Source organism: Triturus cristatus, chromosome 4_2, assembly GCF_964204655.1.
Source record: "Triturus cristatus chromosome 4_2, aTriCri1.1, whole genome shotgun sequence".
Lineage (NCBI taxonomy): Eukaryota > Metazoa > Chordata > Amphibia > Caudata > Salamandridae > Triturus > Triturus cristatus.
This window is the reverse complement of record NC_140586.1, coordinates 231,945,963-231,966,177: the sequence shown is the minus strand read 5'-3', so window position 1 is coordinate 231,966,177 and position 20,215 is coordinate 231,945,963. Positions and strand designations below refer to the sequence as shown.

The 20,215-nt window shown below is 46.3% G+C and overlaps 1 protein-coding gene across 1 annotated transcript in view; it reads left to right on the top strand.

Annotated features, from left to right (window-relative positions):
* Window positions 1-20,215, top strand: part of IL2RB (interleukin 2 receptor subunit beta) — a 401,650-nt gene that overhangs the window by 371,601 nt on the left and 9,834 nt on the right. The window contains exon 8 of the mRNA XM_085601347.1: window positions 9,379-9,487. Coding sequence (XP_085457473.1) covers window positions 9,379-9,487 — 109 coding nt within the window. The remainder of the gene's footprint in view (window positions 1-9,378; window positions 9,488-20,215) is intronic.

Sequence of the window (20,215 nt, the reverse complement as noted above, 5' to 3'; positions counted from 1 at the left end):
CCAGTACCGGCCTTAGAGGCTGTCACAAAGGCAAGCGTTCCAAATGCTAAAGTTTTACATCCAAGATGGATACAATGGGCTAACTCTCTCACTGCAACAGATGTAGATTACAAATTTGACTCTACACTAAAAATGCAAGCATTCCTGTAATACGAACAAGAATATCCTCTCCCGAATGAAATAATGCCTCTAGATCAGTATGAATATATCATTTAAACTGATGGATCTGCTCAGCCGGCCATAGGAAGTAAACAACAGTACAGCACTGTGTGTGCGATTGTGAAGGGTTGTATGCAGGAAGGCAAGTTCCATCCTAGCAGTACGAAGACACAGTCTTTAGGAGACTGCACAGCGCAGCTGGCAGAATTAAAAGCCCTGTTACTGGCACTGATAAATACGGATCGAGAATTCCCCACACTGATTGTGTGCGATTCATTTTACTGTGTCCAGTCATACAATGAATATCTGCACTACTGGGATCAGAATGGGTTTAAAGACTCAAACGGTTGCACAATCAAGCATCAATTGCTATGGGAACAGGTAGCTGAGTTGAAAAACGAACTTCAAAGAGCTCATGTGATACACACGCTGAGTCATCAACGTAATGGCGTTCATGTTGAAGGGAATTCATCGGCTGATGAAGCCACAAAAAGGGACAGTACGAACTGATTCTGTAGCTGCAATCACTCGTTCTAGAACGAGAATAGACAGAGACATAATGGGAGCGGTCATTGCTACACACAAAAACAGCTCCGCTGTACCAAAGACATCTCATCTCAAGTACTGCTCAAAGTTAGATGCAAATAACATTCCGTATGCTCAAATTCCTAGAGTGGGGGATAGAGTAATACCAAACATGGATCGCAGATTAGGTTTAATACTAGCTGCACACGAGCATCTGGGTTCTGCACAAGCAGGAGTTACTGTGACAGTTTATTTGCTGAAACATTGATATTTGTGGCCAGGATTAATTAAACAGACAAAGAATTTTGTCCTAAAGTGTGACATCTATCAGCAGATGAAGGGTTCCACCGTAGCACGTCCAGCTCAGACACCATTATTGATATCAGACAGACCACTCACTTGTGTCTATTTGGACCACTGCGGACCCTTAAAATCAGACAGGGATTACAAGTATATCTTGGTGGCAGCGGATTCATGCTCTAGATTCCTGTGAGTTTGGCCTCAGCGCTCAACTGACGCTCGAACTGTTATAAAAGATTTGTGAGTCTTTATAGGGACATACGCAGTTGGCACATTACCTTTTGACCGCGGTCCGCGTTTAGCTCTAGGGCTCTCAAGGAAGGCATGGGAATTTTGGGTGTTGCACTGTGGTACTCCTCTCCGTAACATCCAGAGGGAAATTCGGTCATGTGGAGGAAAAACCGGGACTTAAAACAATCTTTAAAAGCAAGGGAATTAAGTTTGGGTGGTAGTTGGGTCAATCACTTATATGGGGTCCAGAGGGCACTCAACAATATGCCAAGAAGTTCCCTGGAGGTGTCACTCCTTACGTAATCCTATTTGGGATGAGAATGTGGGTACCTGATCTCAATTATGAAAGCACAGTGGCGGATGAAAAGCCATTTGACATCAATAAAAGTTTGGCTGTTTTAGAGGATCTCAATGAGTTCAGGGCACTACAAAGCAACGTGCAAGTAAAACGCACCGCTACTGAGGAAGTCCAATCAGACATGGCAAGACCGGCCTAGATCTCAAAAGTCAGGTCAGAGAAAAGATTGTAGACAAGAAAGAATTTGGGCCATCATACAGAAAGCCTGTCCCTGTCTTGGCCGTAGAAGGAACAAGAACAGTACTTCTTCTGCCTCTTGCCGGCAAAAAAGAAAATACATTTGTCTCCATCGATCTGATCAAACCACACTATGTGGCCGATACTGAATAATAGGCCTCATGAGCTCCTAGGTAGCCGGCGCTCTCCTCTCGCTACCATACAGGAAGTTCAGACAGAAAGACTCATAACGTTTGAAGAGTCACCAATTCAATGTAATGGACTTACTAACAATGAAATGGAACATGTTCCTATTAAAACTGCACATCAAAACACAAATAAAAGACAAATATCAATTCGGCCTACCACCAATATCTACATTAATATGGCTCTACAAGAGACGTCTGCCAGTTAAACAAAACCTGCTGAGCTACCAAAGATAGATCGAACTGCATCTGGCTACTTCATTGATTTTGATTCGTTCTCTCTTGATCCCAGTGAACCTGAATCAACGCCAGCTCCAGTTTCCTGTAAACAACAACTTCATGACTTCTAAATTTTTCTGAAAAAGACTTACTTAATCTCGTAATGGCTACAGCTGTGCATAATAACTGGAATATTGTTTTTTCTATTTTGGATTAGCCTAGTGACTGTCTTTTACTTACTCATAAATGGAAACTATTTCCCAGAACGCTCTGCAGTATCAAATGTGAACTTTGTCCTGAAACCTCATACTTAATCTCATTGTGAACAAAGAGACCTGTCCTTCATGAACATTACAGCTGTTCCAAATCCTGACGGTATGGTTTGGGACAGAGTTTCATATGATGTATTTGGTCCCACTGTACTTTTGAAAATACCTTATGTATTTAAAATTTTAAGACAGACTTAAGACAGACTTAAGTTAGGATTTTGTCTTTAGTTTGTCTTAAGTCTGTCTTAAGTCTGTCTTAAGTCTGTCTTAAGTTTGTCTTAAGTCTGTCTTAAGTTTGTCTTAAGACAAACTTAAGACAAAATCCTAACTTCTGTGAATTCCAAAAGTAGTAAGTTTAGGATATTGTCTTAAGTTAGTTCTGTGAATTGGCCCCATGCTGTGGGATTGCCCGAAACAGGGATACTACTGGGCGTCTGTATGTAAGATACTGAAAGATATCGCCCCAGTGCGGGATAATGATTCAATGGAATATTGCCTACTGGGATTGGGGCCACGAGGGAAAAAGGGAAATCCAATAAATAAATTTGCACATCTTGCCCTTTTACTAGCTAAACGGAAAATTACATCGCGATGGAAAGCTACTAAAGCGCCGTCCTTACAGGAATGGCATACGGAAATGATTAGATGGGGTAGGGCGGAAGGTGCTGAGCTACAGAGAGAAGAACACAGGGGATTGCGCAAAAAGCCAATTTCTATGGGCTGGAATGCATTAATGGAAGAATTTGTTGCGGTTGATATACAATTGTATTAATGGATTATGGATCTGTCTTCTCAAATCCCTGGTCTCTATTATAGTAAGTGATTTATTGTTGGTGTGACTGACTAGGGATTCCATGATCATGTGGTAACAATGTGAGCATACTGGCAGTGAGACGCAGCAGCTGAGCATGTGTGGGGGGGAGGGGGGAGGATATAGTTTTAGGGAGTTAGGTAACAAAAAAAAGGTATGTACTTATCCGACATTGTTTTATTTTACATTGGCATATATATTAGTTGATCTAGAAAGGTTGAGACCGGAAGAATATCGCAAGCACAGGCTAACAGAATTAAACATTCCATATTACGTCTCTGATGTTGTAAACAGCTACTCAAATTATATGTATGGGAAACGTTAAATTATCTGTACGTACTGCCGGACTAATAGACACGTATATGATGATTTGCATGAATACAATGTAACATCGTATGACCTATTAACATCTTCCCATGATATATAAAATCAATAAGTTATGTTTAAAATAAATGGTGGGGATACAGTAGATGACATCATACATACAGTGTCATACAATTCATCTGACCCCGATTGGAAGGGATGGTTAGTTTGGCCCACAGACACAAATAGGTGTCGAACAAGATTCAGAGGTACCGCTGAAGGGTTTAGTATCCATAGGCCGGACCAACGCTATGTACAACGAGAACATCCGGGGGTGGTGACATCATACAGTGTTGGTAAGTTTTGCCTCGATTAGCTAAAAAACTTGACACTGCCCCAGATGAAACAACACTTGTCCTTACTGTCAGAACATGGATTTAAGGGACTTTTTGCTGGGTCTCCGAAAGCCACGTCAGAAACACTTCTTACAATTAAATTTGGAAAATCTCTCAACAGGAAGCTGCGGAGAGACTTCGTGAAATTGACAGAATTAACTTAGAAAAGGCTTTGGTTGTGGTTGACAATAGTATGACTACATTAACATCCAGGATTTATTTACTGGGCAACATTGTATCTTCTGCTATTGATATACTAGAACAGGATGTGCCCAAACAACAACACGGACAATCTCAGTTAAGTTCTATTATGTTGTTAAGATTGACGCTACAATCATGGCGTTCTGGTTATGTGCCTTGGCGATTTATCAACAGTACGTCCCTTTTCTCTGCATACTTTCTAACTAAGAAGCAGATAACAATGGCACAGCGAGGAGCAAAATATACAATGATGTGTATTGAAAAACTGGACTAATTACCTTCCACTGTGGCAGAGTCACCAGCCACAGAATGGTTAATTCATGGCCATATACCGTTACCTGTCACAACTTTCTAGTTTCAGTATTGCCTAGAACAAGAACAGGCAGGCAGATACGAAGAATTGGGTAAGGAATTCATCAAGGAATCTTTGGAATTGCCGTATAGAATTTGATGCAGGAGTTGGGTCATGGAAGTGTTTCTAAGCGGTACAGACTGCGAGAACTCTTTAATTAGATCGCTCATCTGCCAGGATATCATGCTTCACGGGGCCTGTAATGGTTCAGTTGCAAACTTATCCTGTCATTTGAAAGGGTCCCCGGCTGCCGTGATTAATCCAGTGTTCAAGTTACTCTCGAATGGGAGTTACTTGATGCTGAATGATCAAGGTTGTTCTGGGATGCTTCCAGGCATCGCATCTCTGGTCACTGTAGTCTCCAGGGTTACTTGTATGCAAGTATTGTTTCCACTGACCTACACAGCCAGGGAGGCGCCTTTATGGCCTTCATTGAATGTTTCCTTTACACGGTTTGATACTCTGAGCCGAATCAAAGCCATGCTTTTACAGAAAACTGTGCCCTTACCTCCATCCGAGAGACTTTTGATCTTCAGGTCGCAAGGTCCTCAGCTGAGATACAGGCGCTTGTGCAAACGAACTGCTCTTTCCATTTCACAGAAATGGTACAGCATATCTTTAACATGTCTGATACGAAGGGTATAGTACACCTATTTAAGACCATTGGTTCTGGACTGTTAAGCACCTTTCAGACAGTCTTCGGAGTGATTCCAGCCTTCATACACTCCCTATTTGAAAGCATTTTTGGAGGACTTCCGTTAATCCTGTTACTTATAGCAGGAATCCTGATTGTAATTTTTCTGCCACACAATGAACATCCCAGTCACCAAGGAGATGGAAAAAATGCTCTTAGAGTGCCCATACCATGATCGCATGGTACTCCATCTGGGCACATCGTGTGCTAGGGAAAATGTTGGCTTTTTAAAAAACAACCAAACTTGGAATTTTAAAACAAAAACACTTTTTTATGCATCTCTTGCTGAGCAGAATGGCTTTCAGGCCCTCATAGTTGCTCAGACCATATATACAAACTTATTTTAATGAACTTTTAAGGCTTATAATAGAATTTTAGCATTTTTTAGTTTGCTTATCTTAGAAGTACATTTATTCTTTTTAGTATGTCGTCCAGTCGGATGAGGAGTGGGTGTTATGTTTCATACAGGTACCTCAATATAGGCTCAGGTAGTAACTAGACCTTTCACCTATATTTCCCCTGCCATTACACTACGTAACGGTTCTTGGTACTGGCCTTTTACCTAGTTATGGTACTGCTTAAATGATGTGGGTTTTTCTCCGAAAAATAGCCTCATTCATTATGCATGAGGATTCTTGGAATCTCAGCAGGACTACCATCTCCTGCATAATAACTATGTATAAGCGTCATTTCTTCCGTCATCCTAGTCCGACATGACACAGTAAGGTAGATCCCCTGAGGGTGCCACTTTGAGTATATAAACACCATATCTTTGCTGAGGCAGGAAGAGGAAAAAGAGGACTTCCATGCTGACACAGTGATGCAAGACGCTGAGGTTCCTGCCCGCAGACACTCGCAGGGTGTCCTTCTCTGGACCAAGATGGGGTCCCATAGTCTCTCACTTCAGGTAATGAGGTTGGCTTTATCCTAGAGGAATTTCTTGGCTCTATACCTACATACATGCTAGGTACATGTAGGTACATCTAGTTAGGGTTGCATCGTAGGAGTATGCATTATTACTGTGTTGTATTTATATACCTGACTGTATTCATTGTTTTAGCACTATGGTAGGAATCTACCATCCTTTTACTCTGTTGGTGCTTATAGTCATTTACATCTGTTTCTGTCTTATGGTTGTTTCAGCACATCTATTTTACACTAGAATGACTCTGGTTCAATAAATGCTTATTGGAAAACGTCCCCACTGTTTATTCTGTGTAGTTCTCTGAGACAAAGTAAGCACGAGTGACTGAGCGAAAAGTACTGTACTGTTTCCACGATCCATAATGGGACAGAGTTGTCATGTTCGATAGTAGCCAAGAACTATTCTCTCCTGGTAAGAGGAGTTCACAGTGGCACTGTGAGCTAGTTGGTATACAGGCGAGCATGCCCGATGGGGGTTTCTGGAATCAGTCTGGACACCAATCACACAGTCTATGTTGTCTAAACGTGCAGATCCTATATAGGTCTATAGGAACTACACAACAGGTGTTCCAGGCACCCATGATCAAATGGGGTCCCTGCCACAAGGACCTTATTGTACCAAGGTTGGATCACTAACTACCAAGGTACTGCAGTTGGAAAGTGGAACCAGAAGGAGCTGTGACAGATGCTGTCCAATAGGTGTTGATAGAGGAAGTCAAGTATGCTGTTCAACAGTTAGCTATGAATGCGAGGGTGGCAGCGCTGACAACAAAACAAGAAGAAAATCGGATTCTAATCACCCCAATCTTGTGATCGCAGGTGTGGTTTCCGGTTTTGATGGAACTTTATTTGGATGCACCGATTCCATTTCTCTCTTCTTCAGAACATTCTGATGAATCCGCAGGGAGAGTGTCACCACCTGGTGAAGGAAAGAATGCTCCGGTTTATGGCATGGAGGATCATAGGGAACGATGGTCAATCTTTGGCCTTTCAGAGCAAGCGGAAAGCCTCACGGGAAAGGCATGGGCAGTTAGCATTGTCAAGCGCTAATGGGGTTTGGATCCTGTGGGGTCTGACCTTGTCCACATACTAAATGTTATTATAACAAGCAGTAATGGACTGGCAATTGTACAGGTCAGTTAACACCAGTAGGTCACCTATCTCAGCAGGGCACAGTAAATAGAACGGATCTTCTTTGAGGAACAACCTATGGTATACAGTGTCCTAAAGAGGGCAAGGCTCCCAGTGTCTCCACAACCTAGGTGTTCATGTCTCTGGGATGGCCATCGAGTTCCTATGTTCCTTTCACAGCAACCAAATGAACATTTATCCTGAAAGGAATGATCTGGCAAGTTGGCCAAGCTGCTTTGTTTGCTTTCTTGTATAAGAATTTACTCCACACAGGGTCACATTCTCCTTCTCTAGGCATACAAATACAAATACTTGGGTGATTTCTTCCCTAGAATTCAAGGACTCACCTACATTGTGTGTGGTTAAATGCCTTAAATTGCATAAACTCATGACAGAGGAATACAGACCTAATGGGTGATTCAATTGCTTATTGCCATTAAAAAACTGTTCAAGATTGTTTCCTCACCAGCCATCTCTAGGCAAGTCAGGTGAGTGATACAAGAGGCAGGCACTGACATGTCAACATTTGTGTGCACTCAGCCAGAAGGGCAATGGCATCCAAAGCTTTTTTTCTGGACTCTGTCCAGAAGATATCATGAATTCAATGGATTTTCATCCTACTGTACTTTTAAACTGTTTTGTTTCCAGATGGTAGATAAGGTGGATCCTCTAGTGATCCCAAAGCTTTAGCATAGTCCTCGCCTCTGGTCCTGACATAGAATATAACATTTCCTAGCTGGCATGAAACAATGTTTTCAATTTTTATAAAGACAGGGGGTGAGGATTATCCCATCTGGCAGATTTTCTAAACTTATGTTTCCAAGGATGACTCACCTCAATGAAGTTTATGGAGTACGTATTAATACCTGAATCATTTATTGTCATACTAGATAAATTGCTTCTATATAAGTGTGAAAAGATTTTAATGTTAAGACATGTAAATAGGACTGCATTTGCAAACATTGCTATTAAAATTATCTTATTTTTAACATGTTCCAAACAGAAACAGGATTGAATTCAAACTAACAGAGAAGAATAACCTTGCAGGAAGAAAGCTTAACAGGGGATCATTTCATGGAAAATTATGGACGTTTTGACTACAATTTTCCCTGTGGTTCCTGTGAAATGAAGCATATTATGTTGATGTTTGTCTGCTATTCAGTAAAAGCGAAGGAAGGGAAGCGTAATCCTCACCTACGTTTCTTTAACAGAAAAAAACATTTGTTCATGCTGGCTAGTAAATCTTATATTATTCTGCTATCTTTTTCCAACAAGCAAAGCAAATGTGTTAAATGAAACACAACTTGTGTTGCCATATGGCATAGCCTTATGTTTTGTTAATGTATATTAACCCCTTGCATGCCCGCCCCTTTCCCCGCCCAGTGCCGCGCTTTGCATTAGCGGGCGGAGTTCATGACGAGCTGGACTCGTCATGGGCACAGCGCCACCGCAGCCCATGACGAGTCCAGCTCGTCATGGGCACTGAAGGGGTTAACATCAGAACATAGAGTGCCTTAAGTGTCTTAAACAGGATTGGAACATGTTGGCCCAGGCCCTTATAATCATAGTGCCCTCCTCTAATACGTAAACCCCACACAATATGCTTTCTTCATGGGGTTATCAAATAACCTTCCTTGCATACTCCTGACCACTGGATCCCTCAGACCTAAAGCCCTGACTTGTACCCCTTGTTCAACTGCCCACTTGTCCTTGTTGCCCTTCTAACTTGCAGTCCTCAATCCTAATCCCGTTTTACATTAGCCCTTGGACCATAATACCTGACTTCAGTTTCCTTATTCCACTAATCCAGTGACCCTCAAACCCCTTTACAGCTCCTGACCCATCATCCTCAATCCCCATTATCACCCCAACACACTCCATGATCACTAAATCACGTGATTAGTGGTATACCCAAGTACCATATTCCCTATCCCATTAATCCCTCTCTTTTACCCATTCTTATAATTCCAGAACTTTAAATCCAATTCTCTTGCCATTGGTATCCCTTTTCCCAGCTCCATGTTATTCTATACACTCTAAGCCTGAGAAAGAGTTTAGTCACTAGAAACATTCCCTCTTCCATCCCAGGGGAGCGAGAGGCCTCCCATGACCACACTGACCATATCCATCTGTCTTTTCTACAGCTCATGCCCAGGTCTTCTCTTTTCCTGTGCTCTGGATCGGGGGCATATGTGTGGCAGGCGCATTCATTCCTGGGATCTTGCTCATCATTGGTTGTACACGGACAAATTGGTAAGTGTGTCCACTCCCTCCCTCTTTCCCACTTTGTTGACACGTTTTTAAAGTTCCACCTGTCTAAGAACACTGGCAGTAGGAAGAAATAATCTTTGTGTTCCCTCCAATCTTTTGGTTATGCAGACAGGGCCCGGCTTATGGGGTAAACAGGAGATTTTCAAACAGACCAATAGCTATGAAGATGCAATAGCTGGATCTAAGATGTGCCAGGCATGTGGCTTACTTTCTCCCAACCCTATCAGTTTTCCATATACACCAACTTGTTCCCAAAACATCAGTCCACTTCTGTGATGTCCACCTTCTAGCAAATTGGTGCGAATCTGACATCTGGGCTATGTGGGAAAACACAAAAATATTAAAGATGAATAAAGGGGTTCCAGAAGGATGGTAAAGGTACTGTAGGTCTCTACACACAATACACATAAAACAGGAATTCCTAGATGACTGACGTTAACAGGCCAAGCATGACCAATGCTTGTATCTCTTCCAGGAGAAAATATTGAGGCATCTGTTATTAATCAAACATACATGAGGGTCTGAGGCCTTGTGGATTTTAGGTAACAAGGACATGTCAATCTTCTCTTTTTTGATTTCTTAGCCTGTGGGGCAAGATATTATAAAAGTAGGGGCTCAAGGCTTTTCTGCTTAGCTGTCAGTAGGGCGTTTGTCAACAAAATATGGACCACTGGATAAAGTGAAGAACTGGGTGTAGAATGAGACAAGCATTAATTAGATGTCATTGACTAGCAAGAGATTACAATTATCAGACAGGGAACCACTTTTCGGAAATTGGTTGATAAGTGCATTGTAGAGGGTACAGAAGATGCCAACCTGCCTGTTTGAAGGGAATGCATTGCTGTCTTGTCTTTCTAACATGGTATATTTAGCCACAGGCTTTTTTGACATTTGGCATGGTTTTTAACAGAAATGACCCTTCAGACAAACAAATCACTATTGAAGAAAGTGTGAGCAGCAGCTACAAGAGTTTAGTGCAAACAGTTGAAACTTGCATACTCGGTCCTTATAGTTATTGAGAGAGCTTTCAGAATGAGATTAAGCACTCAGCTGTTTATAAATTGTTTCAGAATTGTTTCTTTTTTTAAAAAAAAAATCAACATTTTTATTGGGTTTTGGCCTGAAAACACACCAAGGCTTGGTACAGAGGCAGCAGTAAAATAAAAGAAAATCTCTACAGTTCACATTGTAGTGCCACAAAGTGGGCCACACAGGATCATCCCTCCCGAGGCCAAACAGGATGCAACAAAACATTAAGCATCACCCCATAAACTCAGTCAGGCAGCCCCAAAGGATTGCATCTCCCCCTCCAAGAGCCACGTTCGGGATGGACATGGCTCTTGATGTATCCCACTGTGCCCGACCCAATCTTTCCAGACTTAATGATGTTTCTTAGGGCAACCAATTTCCATATATACTGGACATTCCAGGTCCATGCAGTAGTCCATGCCTATCACCCACCCAGTTATGAGTGGGGTCATGGTGTCTTTCCATGTTCTTGCAATGTCACGCTTGGCTATCAGCAAGCCCAACCAGAGCAGCACCCTCTTTGTATCTGTCACTCCCTATTTCTTCCGTGATGTGTAGAAGGATCAATTTTGGGTCCCTAGGGATATTCCAACCCAGTACTGTTTCCAAGGTCCCCAATACGCTCTCCCAAATGTGTGATAAGGCCGAGCAGTGCCAAAACGCGTGCAGCAGGTAACCTCCTGAATCAGTCAGCCCCATTCTGAACAGCCGTGTCCTGGTGGGGTATGTGCAATACAGCAGTTTGAGTTGAACCAGAAAGAACTGAGAGGCTATCTCAGCCTCCCTAGGGGCAGCAACCACTTCAATCCAGTCCTCGGCCTCCAGTGGCCCCAAGTCCCGTGTCCAAGTCTCCCTCACCCTAACCATAGGACCTGGCTAAAATCTGCTAAAGGATGCACAGTTTGTGTACCTTAATGTCGGTGTGCAAGATTTTCGCCTCTAGGGGAGAGTATTCAGGAATGACCATATTATTCTGCAAGTATGTCGTAAGTGCACGTTGGATCTGGAAGTAGCAGGGAAACTGGGTGCTGTGCATGGGGTGCTCCGTCTGCAGCTCCTGAAAGGACTTTAGAGACCCATTATGCAGCACGTCTTCCAGGGTCGATATACTGATAGTGCCGCGACCTGCGAGAGCCTGGTCAACCTTCCACAGCTGAGTCTCCAATGTGAGCCTGCCTGCCCATTCCATGGCCTTCGCACAGCCACCCAGATAGGAAGCACCACAGGCGTGGAGGCGAGAAGTGAACACAGGACATCTCCACCGTATAGGAAGTGCAGGAGGTTATTTTGGTTCAAAAACCCATTCCTCTACCACGTACATCGGGTCTCGAAGTCCCCTGAACACCCAGTCTTTCATAACTAAAAGGTGGGCTGTAACATAACTGTAGATCTGGGGTTGCTATACCTCCTTGGAAGACAGGTCTACAGCACTTCTCAGGAGCAATCTGAGGGACCCCCCCTCCCCACAAAAGATCTCTTATCAGAGCATTGGCTCTAGTGAAGAAGCCACACCCAACTGGGAAGGGGTGATTCTGGAGCTTGTAGAAAAGCTACAGGAGGGAAACCATTCTAAATATGGCTGAGCGTCCCGGTAGGGACAGCGAGAGGAAGAACCAGAATTTCACGTCTTTTGCCAGACCCACCATTTGAGATTGGAGGCTGGCCTCGTGGGCCCTGCTTTCTGTAACAAATTTCTCCAGGTATTGAATCCTGAGAAGAGCAGTTGTAACTCTGGTGCCCATGGCATAGCCATCAGGCACTGGGCAATGGGGTAAACGGACAATTTGGCGTAGTTCATGCGGGGAGCTGAGTAGGTCCCAAATATTTGGAAAATATGGAGGGCCCGAGGGCCGTCAAGGCAGGATCAATCAATCAGGATTTATAAAGCGTGACTAATCACCCAATTGGGTATCCAGACGCTTAATCCATCTGATCATCCAGAAACAGTAAGACATCGTCTGCAAATAGGGATATTCTATCTCTGACTGTCAGAGCCCTTTGGAATCTACGAAACAGAGCGTTCACACTCACCCAGGCAGTCAGGGGCTCAATTGCTAAGGCAGAAAGCAGGGGGGAAATGGGGTATCCCTGACGGGTGCCCCTCCCTACATTGAACCAGTTCGACACAGCCCGCCGATTTGTACCCTCGCATGGAGGCCCGTTTCACTGAATCTAACGCCTTCTGAAAGTTCACCAGTAGCAGAGCTTGTTGACTGGATAAAATGGTGCACATCTCCATGGTGTTGTTAACCTTCCTTATGTTGTGTATCGTGGCCTGTTGGGGCATGAACCCTGACTGATCAGGCTGGACAAGGTGACTGATCACACCCAATTGTCAATTAGCTAACACCTTCGTCAGCAGGGATATTGTCCTGTAATACTCGCAGTGGGCTGCGTGGAAGTCTGGCTTTGGGATCACCACTATATCTGCTTCCTTAAGATCTCTGGGCAGCTTGCTCCTCGTCAGGGCTTTGCTAAAGGTCTGCAGCAGAAGCTTACCTGCCTGATGCTATATAAGTCTCCAAAACTCCTATGGGAAGCCATTGGGCCCCAGTGTCCTACCCGCCTAAAGCTACATGATGGCTATCCTCAACTCCTTGCAGGTTACGTCTGCCTCCAAGGAGTCACAGTCCACCACGGACAGGCCAAGTCATCAGCAGGGTTGCCACAAACTGGGACAGGTTCGCCTGAGGGTCCACAGGGTCAGAACTATGGAGCGGCTGGTAATACTCAGTGAAGGCTTTCGCTATGGCCTTGCTGCTCGAGACATGTGAGCCATCATAGGACTCAATATAGGCTATAGGAGCATCGGAGGCACTGAGGGTAAACAGCCAGTGCAGCGTTTTGCTTGCCTTGTTCCCCCAGTGATAGATGTTGCTGCTCATAGCCCTCCATGCCTTACAGGCCTCTTGCATGAGTTCGTGCTGTAGCAGTATTTGCATGTGTATGGAGTCACACAGGACTGAGACCTCCCCCATAGCTATGTAACGTTGTCCAAGCTCGAGGACTGTCACCATTTGCTGGACTCGACCCCGTTGCCCCTTATAGCTGATATTTTCACCATGTAGGGTAACCTTGAGAGCATCCCAGAGAACACCCGTTAAGTCCACTGACCCCGGTTTTCTTTCAGGAATCGCTGACTCATATGTCCGAATGCCTCGCAGAACTCATTGTATTGGAGGCTCCAGCAGCTCAAGTACCACCGCCCCCAGACCATCTTGGCCCCCATTCAAGGTCCAACAGTATTAGCAAATAGTCCCACTGTCCTCTCATCAAGATATGTGGACATCGAGTACACAGTGGCTGTCCCGCCTGGGGAGAAGAAAGTAGTCAAGACGAATGAGGATCTATGCGCTCCCATGTAAAAGGTATAGCACTGTTCCTCGGGGTGGTGTGCCCGCCACACGTTGATAATGGACATGTTATGTAGGAAAGTGGAGAGGAGTGTCTGCCGACCCCATCATGTCTAAGGCGAAAGAGCGATCTAGGCCAGGGTCACTAACCCCATTGAGGTTCCCTGCAGAATCCTCGAAGCTGCTGGGAGCGCTGTAAGGAGGTGGCTCAGTATCCCCACAAATTCAAAAGTGAGGGGTGGGGGAGCATAGACACAAACAAGGGAATTCAGGAATGCCTGAATGGTGCCTGTCGCTGCCACAAAGCATTCCAGGATATCAGGCTACACCCAGGACACTAAGGGGGCAGATTTACAAGCCCCTTGTGTCATTTTTGCACTGTCATTGCGTTACTTTTGTGATGCAGCGGCAGCGTAAAAGTTGCAGCCCATTTACAATGTGATGCATCTAGGGAGATGCGTCACGTTGTGAAGCCTTGCGCCACATTAAACCTGCATCAGGTTTAATGTATGCAGGGTGGGCGTTCCGCCGCAGGAAGCCCCGTAAAAGTGACGCAGTGAAATCTACAAGATTTCACTGAGTCCCTTTTACGTCCATGCTGCGTCAAAACCCTGCGCCTGCTTGAAGCAGGCGTAAGGAGTGACGCAGCATGTGAGGCATAGGGCGCCCTTGAGCATTGCTGGAGTTGCGTCATGCTTGCTACACAACTCCAGCAATGCGTGACTTTTCCGTCAACAGATGCGTCAGAATTACTGACGCATCTGTCAATCCATGCGCAATGGTGCGCCGTATTGTAAATATGGCGCATCCATGGTGACGCAAGGGTTTTGCATGTTGGCGCACGGAAAGTGACGCATCTCTACAGATGCGTCACTTTCTTGTAAATCTGCCCCTAAGAGAGGAATACATCGACGGACCAAGATGGCAAACTCCCTCGAGCCCTGGGGAAACTCAGAGTGGAACACCTCCAAATATCCCCTTAGAGCAAGGAAGGAGCAATGACTGCCTATAAGGTGGGTCTACTAGAGCATTAAGATGTCAGGGTTAAATATGTGGGCTGCCTTCAGACGGTCCCTCTCTTAAACTTGTCTAGCATGCCGTTAACATTCCACAAGAGGACACTAACTCTCTTCGGAAGTATATATGTCTGTAAGTCAGTCATTTGCCCGAGGTAATAGCAGCTTAAGTGATGATGCACATGTTTTAGGTGCATGCTGACTGTGTGACTGTCCTGTGAAGGTGTCAAGGCCTACCAACGCTGGGTCAAAACAAACCACCCACCCTTCCTCTTGCCCAACTCCCCCCATACTTTGCCAACTAGAATTTCCTTTTGTGATGCAACTAAGGTCAGTAGCCAACTGGGCTAACCTGATATATGTGGCTCCCCTGTCGTGTAACCCACCGCCCGAGCCATCCCTCAACCATCCCCCTTGACCAACTCGAACAAACGCAAAACCATAAAATAGAACTGCCCTAGGCTTGGATTACCAGCCATCCCCAAGCCACTCCACGCCTTCTCAACAACGTGTGCAGGCACCTACCAAGTCTATGCAGAGCCCATTAGGTCGAGGGTCTGTGCAAGGGCAGCAGTGAGCTGGAGTCCATGACCTCCTGGAAGAGTATCATATTTGCTGTCACGGTCACTTCCCGCACACGGGACCACAAGCTACAGAGAGCGAGCCCTGCGCACACGACAATTAGTTCTGCGCTGGGGAACTGTGCACCACTCGCTTATAGGGTCCCACCCTTTCCATCCCACCTAAGTAAGATGGAGCCACCACTGCGTAGGTGAGTCACTCCACTACCCAGTCCCAGACCACTTCCAGCATGTCAAAAAACAAGGTCTTGTCTTGGAATATTACTTTTAAGCAGCCCGGGAAGAGGAGCTTGTAGTGAATGCTTATGGCTCAAAGTTTTGTTTCAATTTGGCTCAAAGTTTTGCTTCAATTTCTCAGTTGTTGAACTTTTAGGATGTAGCCTGGGAAGATCATGACCGGGGAATATTGGAACACCATAGACTCAGTCCTGCGTACCACCCGGAGGATGGTGTCCCGATCCGATCCGCATAACTAAGAACCCGGGCTAGAAGAGGCAAGGTGGGGAGCTCATCTGAGGTTTTGCTGTTAGTGCTCTGTCTGCCCTCTCTACAATGAAGCAAGCTGACAACTCCAAGGCTTCGTCCCCAGCTGGACCTGGTGGGGAGCTATCAGGGAAACAGGGGGTCACCCCTCACCACAAGGCCATCATCTCACCAGCATCCGCCTATTTAGGACCTCCCTGCACCCCCAGGATCACCACAGGGACAGCGGATCTCACTGTCCTTCAAGTGTGCCCAGGCAGGTAGTAACGGCTCCCTCAATTCCCACCAAGCATGCCTCACAGGGTTGGTCGTTGCAAGGGTCGGGCTGGGGGAGCCACATGGCACGGTAGTGGTGTTGAATGCAGCCGGCTCTGCAGGGACGACTATACCCCAAGGTGGCATGGAGCAGAGGGCACCGAAGGCACAGGAAGGATACCGGGGCCACCTTCAAGCGCATGGTGGCTGGCCAGAACTCTTTGGGCGTAGTCACCAATCTTCAGGCGTTTCGGCGTGTCGCGCTTCAGGATGTTGGGCCAAGAGTCGGGCCAGCAGCCGTGGGGGCCACTCCAATATGGGTTGTCTTTGCAGCCCCAACCGCCAGAGCTCAGGCTGCGGCAAAATGGGCCTTGCGCCCCACAGTGCAGGCCCACATGCAGTATCGGGCCCACCGCCTTTGACCCCATGGGTGCCTCACCGCCCCAGATGATTGCGTCATCGGCAATGAGGCAGCAGTCGTATCCCGGCCTCCAGCCAGCAAAGCTAGGACCCTAGGGCGAGACTCCAGCCGCCTGTTGATGTCTTCCACGGCCTGCAACTGCTGCCCGCTCCGCCTCTGCGCCGATTCTCAGCAACTGCAGGCAGGTGACTCTTCAGTGCCGCAAGCAAACTTTGGACTTTGGCATGGTGGAGTGGCGGAGCTCTCGATCAGAGAATCCGCCATTGCCAGGCTCTAAGCCATGCCTCCCAGTTTCAGAATTTATTCAATTAAAATGATCCTTTGACTTGGCAGCTAATGGTTGAATGCAATTATTTTGCAACAAAGATTAGTTGGCATGAGTTTCACTTGGGCTCACAGCATGCCCAGTTGGTTTTTCGACATATAATGTATTGTAGTATAATAACACATGGATGTAAGTTTGCATAGGTAGTAATAATGAACAGTTTAAATATCAATCATATTCACCGTAATATCCATTTGTGGGTAGTTTCTCCTAGCCAAGGCCCTCTTTTAGTGTTCCTACAAGATTATGTTACCAAAATATTTCTTAAACAATATACCAGCAGAAGAATGCTTGCTCTCACAATACAAAGATCTCTTTCTAAATCAATGGGTCAGGAGGCCAATCCCAGTTGAGGCCTGAGCACCAGCTAATCCTGAAAATAAAGATGTTCAGGTGGGTCTCTTGCAGAAACACAACATAGGTATTGTGCCATCATAATTACTGCAATACTTGCCTACATTTATACAAGTTATTTAGCCCCCTAACGTTCCCAGTAATGAATGTGACATCCGTGAAAGGTCTAGCACTAGCCTGATATGCCATGAAATATAATCATCATGTAGTGGTGTATAAAAAAGCGACACAGCATAGCACCAAGAGAATTTACATAAGAAACATCTCCTATTGTCCCCATCCCCCTCCCCCTCCCCCTCCCATAACTAGCGGCTGTCTGCCAAGTACAATCGCTCCTTAACAAGGTTACTAAATGCAAAACCCCTCTAACCATAAGTGGCTGCAAAATGACAAACGTGTGAACAACGCAAGGGGGTGGCAACCCTACGTCATGTCCCTGCATCCTGTAGGAGGAAAGTTAGAATTATTTTATACAGCTGTATCCCAAGCAAAACACTCTTATGATAAGAAAAGGTTTCAATATAATCACACTGCCAATAATTGCAAGAAATAATATATATAAGCATGCATATTTTAAGGGTTGACCAGATGGGGAAAAAAGTGTTCCACACTGGCACTAGAATGAATATTCAGTGGTGCTCTCCCAGGGGTTTCTCGGCGTGCTGTTGACTGCTTTTCTTAATATTGTCTGCAAAAAGTTTGCACTTACGTTGGGTTGTCAAAAACACATGGTTTGCCATTAATTTCCACTCGTAGGCAGCCTGGACAAGTCATGCCATATCGAAGGGCCAGGTTTCTAAGGGTGGCTTTAACTCCTGTGTACTTGCGTCAGGCATCCTGGACTAGTACAGTGAAGTCCGGAAATATGGATATATCCAGCGCATCCAAAACGCCTCCACCCGACTGATCGTCAACGTATCCCGCCGCTGCCACATCACCCCCCCCCACCTGTGAGACCTCCACTGGCTCCCCGTCGAAAAGAGGATCACTTTCAAACTCCTCACCCACGCACACAAAGCACTCCACAACGCCGGACCAGCCTACCTGAACAGCAGACTCAACTTCCACACACCCTCCCGCCAGCACCGCTCCGCCAGCCTCGCCACCGTCCCCCGCATCCAACGTACTACCTCCGGCCGCAGATCCTTCTCCTTCCTCGCCGCCAAAACCTGGAACACTCTACCTACCCACCTACGTCAGACCGAAGACCTGCTCACCTTCAGAAAACGCCTCAAGACCTGGCTTTTCGTGCAGTAACGGCACAACCACCCCCCCCCCCCCCCCCCCCAGCGCCATGAGACTCTCACGGGTAAGTAGCACGCCTTACAAATCCTCTGATTGATTGACAGATGCCTGCCAGTTCAATGGGCCTTTTTCTCTTTCCAGTCTCAGGGCAGTGCCTCAGTCCCTGAAATTTTACAGTCTTGCAATAAGCGGCCTCGGCGGGCATCCAGGATTAGGATGCGGCCCGAGCGAGCAATGGGCCAGTTTATCAACAAATGTGGCTGTGAAGGATTCCAAACAGGTCTAGCAGTAGTCATTCCACAAATTGGTCCATGCATCCAGTATTTGTGCATTCGGGTATGCCTAAAAGGCACAGTTTATTTCATCTGCTCCTCATTTCTAAGTCCTCATATTTCATGGCCACCGTTTTCATTAGCTTTTCGAGTCTGTCCAGCTATTTTGCCGCTTGAGACATGCCTTCCCCTAAATTGACACCCTGCCCTCCACTGTGTCCAGCCTGTGTTCATGCCGAGCAATGTGTTCTCCCATCATGTCTAGCCATTTATCAAGTGTGCTGAATCTGCAATCAAGCGCCTTGAAGCCTGATCACAATTTCACTATTAATGCATCAGTGCTCATCGACGGAGCCTCCTTTCCGTTGCGCTGCACAGCACTCCCAGCCATTTCCTGGTTCTGGGTCTTGATAGGGTTCTTTAAGGCATCAAAGGGTAACTGGCATTGATTAGGGTCTCGGCGAGCCATCCCTAGTGAGCTGTGCGATGCATCTCCCAAGCATACTGGGTCAAACTGAAGTGAAGCCCGGTCCATTTACAGCTGCGCTATTCAGGTAACTTAAAATGGTCAATATTGCCCCCAGAGCAGCTGGCATACCCCACTGTATCAGTTCACTTAGCAGCGAGTGGTAGGACTGCCAGTACAGGGCCACTCGCCCAGCACAGGAGTGGACGTGGACAGCAATTCGAGGGTGACACACTGAGGAAGTCAGTCTTCCGGTTTAGGTGTGGAAGAATGTCAAGAGTCTAAGCCCCCGTGACCTTCTCATCAGGGCCCACTCATTTACCCCAGCGTGGGGCAGCAGCAGATCAATATGGTGCAAGTTATGTATTTAGCAAGGTATAGAGGAGGGCAGATCCTGTGACTTTTCTGCTCAATACCCCTTCTTCATTGCAGTCTAAGCCTATCTCGGCAGTCTGCCGAATAAGAATTCAAGCAGGCAAACAGGACCTTTGCAGGGAGGGTGCCACTGGAGAGAAGCAGGCAGCGGGTTGGCACGGTGCGGTCTGGCGACCAAATCCCCAGGCTCGGCCGCAGCGGGCCTTGGGGAAAAAATGCTTGGGCTGACCTTCCAGTGGGTCCGGTAGCCGGTTGCAGCCCCCGGCCCAGCTCAATGATGGATGGGTCTTCATTACTGCCAACATCCGGGCAGGCCCCAGTGGCACACCTCGTCACACTGCGGTGTCTCACAGCAAAGATGGGGTGAAGGAGGAGGGGCCAACCCGCAGCTCGAATCCTGATCTGCCAGCCAGCAAACCTTAGCAGAGGGGGAGGACATCCACAGGCCCCCAGGTCAGGCATTAATCAGCCCCACACACCCACCCCAACTGTGTCGAAGCTTGGACACTGCGGGCTCCTGCCACACCACCAGTGT